Below are 8,020 nucleotides of genomic sequence, written 5' to 3'. Positions count from 1 at the left end.
TGTGTGTGTGTGTGTGTGTGTGTGTGTGTGTGTGTGTGTGTGTGTGTGTTATGCGAGAATGTGTGTGTGCGCACGTGTGTGTGACCTCCTGCTGACCAAAGGGTCGTAAACGCAGGAAGCAACATCACAAGAAACAGATCTTCCAGATAGGATGTATCTGCAATAAAAGACTACAGCCCCCGCAGAACCTCGAAAGGCTGGGGAGGGGGCAAAAGGAAATTCCTTTCATCAGAGTGTTAAAACAATGTAGAGATGGTAAGCATAAAAATGACAACATTTAACAATTCACTCTAACATTAATGGGAGACAGATCTGAAATGTGTTAGATGTCTGAATACTGACTACACGTATAATAACAGTCTGCAGAAGTGCAGCATCCTGCTTATTTGGCCAGCTTTTTAAATTGCTGGCTTTTTGTGTCATGCAGTTGTGTTGTTGATTATTTGTGCAATCATGTAGAGACACATGAAAGGAAGAAGTGGTAATAATTTTCCACATTTCTTGTTCCTTTTTGATCCAAGACCTTTTCTTTGTCAGATTCTTGGAAAATCCAGGAAAAGAGATGTTCATTCACCATGAGAGTGGCTATTTAGGTTAAATTCCCATTATCATAATGTTTTAACCTTGAAGCTGCTTTTCTGATGATCCATCTGCATTTTATTATCTATTATCATGTTGTTGTGCATCTTTTTATGCCTGGCCCTTCTCATGAAGGGTCTATATTTCCAATTAGTTTTACAGTTGACAGATACTTATAGCTGGTACTGAGTGTGCTGTTAAAAATCTGCCTCCAGAGCATTTTTATGGAGAAATGAACAATAAGAAATGTACCTCCAAAGGGCTGAAAGTTTTTAAAGTCTTATTCCAAACATTAAAACGTTTGCTTTAAAGCAAGACGTCACCAAGCTTTTCCTTACTGACATATGTGATATTAGAGTGGTGGCTGCTGATATCAAAGGCAGCCAAAGGTTAGCTTATGTAATATTAGCCACTCTGGGCCAAAAGATCAGCTTCTGACTGCCCTAAACACCCAGTTTCAGACATTTTTTCTTATGGTTTTTCTTATGCAAGTTTTCAAAAGTTGCTTTTGTCAGAGAACCAATCAGAAAGAAGCTAGCTTAAAGCAGCAGGAGCTAAAACAGTCTGTTTCAGACAGGATAAACTGAAGGCCCACTAACAGTCAAACAGTGATAATTTACACTGTGAACCATGCAAAATTTACTCTGGCAGAGTCCAAAAATAAAAAAAAATATGGAGCTGGAAATGAGGAGACTACATTACTTAACTTAAGAACCTTATTTGTGGCACAAATATTAAAGGTTTGTACAGCAGCAAGGGGGGAAAGATCAGGCAGCAGCTGCCATAAAAATGCTCTTGATCATGCTTTGTTTATAATGAATGAAATGCTGTATTTGTAATCCATTTGTTCAGGCCGTTTTGTCACAGTGGAAGCAGCCGTGAACGAGGATCAGGAGGACTACATAGGCAGTGGTGCTGACCCACAGCGAGAGATCATAGGGGTGCTGCTGAGTCCCCGTTTGGAGCATGGTGAGTGGAGCTGCCTGAGGCTTGTCTATCAGATCACAGAGCCAGGAAGCCTGGAGGTCCTGCAGCGCACCGAGGGGAACAGCTTTGACAGGCCGCTGTGGAGCAGCCGGTTGCCCTCCGACAGCTGGGTGGTCTCAAGCATCGACCTGCAGAACAATACAGAGCCTTACAGGGTAAAACACTTTTCAAATAGTATCTAATCTTTGTTTAAGAAAGAGATCAGATTAAAATGTACCAAAACATGGCTGAAGTTCCACCAGAAGCTCAGGGCTGTTTATATCTCTTTTCAAAATATAAAAGGTACAACAGCTAAGCTATTCTTAGGTACTGAAAGGGGAATGGTTGGGTAGATTACAGCTGGAAGAAAAGGTATAAAATGGAAAATGTTCATCCTGGGACTCCGCTGATAAACACCCAGCTGTGTAGTTGTGCAAGAAAAAAAACTTGCAATAATATAAGAATAAATGTGTGATCTTACAATAAATCCCACTGCACTTCAGTTCAACTTTCTCACAGGTTACCAACTAATGAGAGAAAATGAGTGCAAAGAAAGGTAAAACTAAAAAATACTAAATATTTACTCACACTTTCCTGTTTTTATTTTTTAAAGACTGAAGATGCAGTCGGACAGCCGATTTTCTAACCTACTGCACATGTGCAGAAAACCTCTCAATCTCTCATTGAAACGACACATGCAGGTTAAAGTGACACATGCAGACCTAAATTGAAGCGAGTATGAAACATGCTTGTAATTATCCAAACACTCTGGGAATAGTACAGCACATGTTTACACTATATGCAGAGGCAGAGCTGAGTCTGACAGGGTCTGTGACCTACATCAGGCTATTCCAGACCTGTGCTATGTGCAGGCCCCTCAGTGCATAAACACATTTCAGTCCAGACCTGGGTGAAGAAAATTCATGTGCCAGAGGTTTAGATTTCACACCAACTCCTGAAGCATTGTGCTATTTACTCCCACTCAATGAAATAAATCCACCCAGCATTAACTTTTGTTATTGGAAAAAAAAGCTAGCTTGACTTAGGGATGGAGGTAGTGTTAGTTTGCTAAAGATGGGACATACTTGGCTAAGTTTAAGTGCTGTTGTATTGTTTTTAGAGGCACTGGATGAGAGAGTGAAGGGTTATTAGTTAATGATGGCAAGCTGCATCTGTGGACAGTACGGGGGTTGTGCAGGGAAACAGATACCTGCGAATAACCGAATAACAAAAGCAAACCTGCTTGTTGTAAGAGATAAACTGGCTATTGAAATAAAAGCATATCATTGTACCCGTCTACATCTAAAATATGCTTATTTTTTCTGTGAAGTTGGGCGTTTTAACATGGGAATCTGTGGAGGCTGCCTCACTTTTAGATCAGACTCAAGTGGCCGCTCAAGGAACTGCAGTTTTTGATGCTTCACCTTAAATTTAAAATGTTCAACTTCAAAACTGCAGCCAAAATATTCCAATTATTTTTTAGATTGAGATGCACTGGTAGGACTGTATTTCCCACCTTTAAATATGAAAACTTTCTGCCAGTGACTTCTAATAACTAATTTTGAAGGAGTAACCCTATTTCTGGCATTTCTTGCCACCTTGCGGTGCCAGAAATATTCATGCTTCCATAAATTAAAGCAAAAAATAAATAAGACAAAAAAAAAAACTTCTAGTATAAATAGACACCATCCAGCTGAGGCACTCTTCATCGTAATAGGCTACACTAATTTGAATACACATTGTGTCAAGAACAGAAACCCGGACAAAGCCAAGCTAAATTTCTTTTTTAAATGTTGTTTTTTGATATCTCTTTTTATCACTTCACAAGTCAGAAAAACGTCATCATAGTAATAAAATAGCAGACAGATCAATCCATGAATGAAATAAACAAACTCCTTTATAACCTCTTTAAGATTATAGGCAGGAATAAAACAGATTTTTCATGTAAACTGTAATAGAGTGTATATTTCTTTCTCAGAGGTTGAGAAAATAACCAGTAAAAATTAAAATACATTTTAATTGAAAAGGTGAAAGATGCATTGTTTTACTAATCTATATTGCCACGGCAGTTCACTAGATGAGTACGTTTTTGTATTTCTGATTATTGCTGTTTTCCTTCCTTCACCCCCAACCAGTCACGGAAGAGGGCCGGCCCTCCCTGAGCCTGGGTCTGGTCTCGTTCTTCCTGTAAAACTGAGTTTTTTCCTTCCCACTGTTGCCAAAGCGCTTGCTCATAGGGGTCATACTATACTGATCTGCTTGTCAAATGGACATATTCCATTTATGTCAGGATATGATGAGAGGACCCAAGTGTAGGTTACAGAGGGAAAGACAAAAGATTTCAGGAAACAAAGAATGTACTAGACAGAAAAATGAATGAATATCAGGGAACAAGTGGAAACTATCAAAAGCAGGTTCAAATAATGAGGGCAGGGCAGACGATCTCAAACGGGAGAAGACAAAGATAGGACGTAGACACAAAAACTAGATACGCGAGAAAAGAAAATCTCAAAGTAAAACAGGAAATAACTAAGATTAAGTGATGAAGGCCATCAGTAAAGGTGATGACAGAGACAGGGCAGCACAGCAGGCAGAAGAAAATAGTAGTTCACCACAGGAACATGATGATTTACTTAAAGAGGATGCTTGACATTAATGCTTTGGAGGTTTTTAGCCACTTTTAGCTTGTAGTTTTGGCTTTATTGCACACTTGCTGCAAAACAGTCTCAGCATTTTCCCCCAAAACCACCTTAACACCTTAAAAGGCATGACATATCTTATCCATCGTCCCGTGTGTCATTCCCTCTGCTGCACGCCACTTTAAAGCAAATCAGAGTTAGGAAAACTAGACTAGCTATCAGCATAGTTCATGAATGAACTGTTTTTAACCTCATGTGATGCCTTTGTGATGTCAGACCTCACTTCGGGGGATTACTGACCATGTGTCGTTGATTAGGTCGTCATCGAAGGTAAACCTGGGTCGAGCAAAGGGAGCAGCGTGGCCATCTTTGAGATCCACATCAGCCCTGGATACTGCCTGGGTCGGTGACTTCACACTTATGTCACTCACACATCTTACTTTAAACTGAAAGAAAAACATGACCCACATATGTACGCCTTGATGAAGACCATCTGCACCCTGATCCTCACACATTACAAAGCTCCGACAGCATGAAAACGCTTTCACGTGCACACCCATAACAGCGGGTCTGTTGTTCATTTGTCTGCCTCTAGAATGTGATTTTGAGGAGTCTCACCTGTGTGGATACAATAACCAGTGGAATGCCAATGTAAACTGGTATGTGGGAGGAGGCGGGGTCCAGGTTCTCCACAATGATATGCCAAATGATCACACATACAACAACGGGTCAGGTGAGCAAGAGTGATTTGTACATATAATTACTGGGTGTACTATTAATGACTCGTGAAGGGTCAAACTGTTTTTAGTTCATAAGCTAACCACAAAGTTAACGAGGGCTACAATGGGTCAAAGTACAGGTACACTCATACAAATACAAATAATGAACTGCCTGGGATACTTTAAAAAGTGAAATTTCATCATTATATGTCAGACAGTTTAACATATGGGATGTAGTTTCTAGGTTTTTAGGTAGTGCTTCAAATCTGCATTCTTTGTAATGACCTCTAGGGATGGTATGTACGAATTATTTAACAATTCTGATTCCATTATCGATATCACTTATGATTCGATTTCTCACTGGCTCTGCTTTGGGACTAACCACCATCACTAAGCAGGATATGAAAGACATTACATTCATGCAAATGTCGTCAGTATTTCCCTTCTCTATTGTGATATATGTTGGGTAGTAATTATTACACATATTACACAGAACACTGTTCTTAATAATAATGTAGTACGTTGCTTAATCACTAATCGCTACAGCCCCATACATCAACACCTATCCCTGGGCTAATGAGAATACACATATGATCTTTCCCTTAGTATTTAGGAATGAACACAAAACCAGCAACACGAAGCAAGGATCAAAACCAGCACAAAGAGAGTTTAAAGCGATCGCTACAGTGATTCTACTTTAGAAACATGAACAGGTAGAAACGGAGGCTGCAGCCTGACTGCTCATCAGTTTGTTATCCATTGAGGTTCAGGGTCTGGCTGCAGGGCTGGGGTCAGCTTTAACGTCACTCAGGGTTCTTGGCTTAGCTTGTCTGTGCAGATGCTTGCAAAGAGTCAAACTTGTGTTAGCAGTAGAGTAGACAATTACACTCTTGTCTTCTTGTGCAATTAAAATAAAAGTAATGTTTATATGCACTCTAAAGACCGCGCCACTATTTTCCTCCGAACTGAAGTCAGTTGAATGCAAGTTCAAGTGGAACCCACAAGTGGGATCAATAAGCAAGGAAACTAACAACTCCAAGGAATTTAACTACTGGGAACCAGTTCTCTACAAGAACTCTAATGTCTATCCTTCCAGTCTGTTTCCACTTTGTTCATCCAATAAAAGGGAAAAACAAGAAAAGCCCCAAAACGTATTCATCCATTTTCTTAACTGCTTACCAAGTTCAGTGTCATGGTGGGTCTGGAGCCTATCCTAACAGATGGACCGACCCATAGTCCATTGCAGAGCGCCGAACTATGCCTTCAATTGCAAAGCAATTCAGTCAATTCAGACTGGATCCTTAGGAGGGTTAATTCTGGGCCCCAGGCTTTGCATTTGATACCCCTGATCCTGGTATAGACCACTTCGTTTTTCCTCAATGGTCTGTAGAACGGTCACCAGTTGGACTCAGCTCACCTTTTACAAACATAACAAAGGTCTGTAATGACTTGTCCTATGGCTCTAACTTGACAAGAGTGGTAAACATAATTCAAAATGTACCCAGAATGGTCCTATCTTTCAGACTGACAGCGTCAAAGCAACACATTACTGTAAATTTTAAAGTTGTTAAAGCTTTAAAGACTTTGACGTAGGTGTTTAGACATCTAGAAATCACCAAATCAGTGGTTACGTGGCCTAAATAAACCCAGAGAACTCTCCCACTGAATTCCTTTCAGGTCACTTCATGTATGTCGACTCCATCTACGGCAAGACCTTTAAAGAAGTGGCCAAACTGGTGTCTCCAATGACGCAGGTGCCGATGTCCGGCTGTCTGAGTTTTCAGTACCAGCGCAGTGAGATAGGAAACCTCTTCTCTGTTTTCACCCGGGACCAGCTGGGTCAGTACCAGGAGTTGTGGAGGGCAGGGTTGGAGAATCAAAACGACTGGACAGAAATTCCTGGAGAGTGGATACCTGTGCAGGTGGACCTGAAGGCACCCTACTCGGTACAGGTCAGTTCAAGACCTCTTATGAAGTCTTATGTGATGACTTAATGAACAAAGCAAGACCGCTACTTTTAAAGGAGGCAGCTTTTTTCTTATAAAAGCAAAAATAAATTAAGTGGTAGTTAAAGATATACTTTTGCTGCTGTGAACCTAATTTTAAAGCTGGATTCTTTTAGATAAATTCCAATGATGGATTTCTTGAGCTCAAAATTATCTTATCTTATGTGCTGTGCTCCCATTTCTATCTTGTCTTTCCCCAAACCCCAAAACAAAAGTCTCTTCCTGTTAAAAGAGACCCCACAATCACCAGATGCTCTCTCTAACAATATACGTAATATATGTGACTTACAGTATAAAGTGCCTGGAGACAGCTGTTGTTGTGGGTTTTTTACAAGATAAATAAAACTGATTGAATTTTTTTTTTTAAAGTTTGCTATTGAGGTATACAACAAAATCCTCTTTGAACCTTAGCAGACTGCCACGGTCACCCATACTTTGCACGGAAGAAAACAACTTGCCTGTAAACACTGAGCAGAAGAGAAATTGTGAACTTGCAAACCAAAAAACAGAGAACCTTTGCCTTCAAAGGGAAAGTTGCACATTTTAAAACGTGTTGGTTGCAGTGGTGAGGCCCAACTTTTATGCCTTGATATGGTCCATTGCAAATGCAGACAGCTGGAGACCTGGTTGAGCAGTCATTGCTCTTATACTTATTTGAAGACCCCTTGAAGTTCGCTGCCGGGAGCACATGTGTAGCTGGCGCATTGAAATGTTAATTCTCAGCAGACAAGTATATGCAGTCACAAAAAAGGCAGGCACATGGACATTCACAAAGCAAACCCTAGTGCTTTACTGACTTTACTTTGAAGGTGAAAGTCCTCCATTTCTGATTTGGATTGCACTTTTTCTATCCATCCATCCAAACAAAAATTCATTGGAGAGCACATCTCTAGTGTCATTGGGGAAATATAAAAACATTAATTGTGCTATCAATTGTGTTATTGTTTGACAAATGTTACATATCTTTTATGTATATTTCTCTGTCTCTATGGCCACATGCAAGAGATGATTGAGTTGGATTTCACTGAACGTCTCCGTTATGGTCAGGATTTTAACTTTTAAAATCTTTAATTGTTCCGTAGCTTTAGTCGTGTAGTATTAATTGAAAGTA

General features: G+C 40.1%; 1 protein-coding gene across 1 annotated transcript in view; it reads left to right on the top strand.

The window, feature by feature from the left end:
- The window catches only part of LOC102308045 (MAM domain-containing protein 2), a 33,278-nt gene that overhangs the window by 16,881 nt on the left and 8,377 nt on the right, over window positions 1-8,020 (top strand). The window contains exons 4-7 of the mRNA XM_005921712.3: window positions 1,432-1,721; window positions 4,502-4,586; window positions 4,780-4,917; window positions 6,581-6,855. Coding sequence (XP_005921774.1) covers window positions 1,432-1,721; window positions 4,502-4,586; window positions 4,780-4,917; window positions 6,581-6,855 — 788 coding nt within the window. The remainder of the gene's footprint in view (window positions 1-1,431; window positions 1,722-4,501; window positions 4,587-4,779; window positions 4,918-6,580; window positions 6,856-8,020) is intronic.

Source organism: Haplochromis burtoni, unplaced genomic scaffold, assembly GCF_018398535.1.
Source record: "Haplochromis burtoni strain Fernald_Lab_line unplaced genomic scaffold, NCSU_Asbu1 Contig_51, whole genome shotgun sequence".
Taxonomy (NCBI): Eukaryota; Metazoa; Chordata; class Actinopteri; order Cichliformes; family Cichlidae; genus Haplochromis; species Haplochromis burtoni.
The sequence above is the reverse complement of the archived record's forward strand: the minus strand, read 5'-3'. Positions and strand labels throughout refer to the sequence as shown.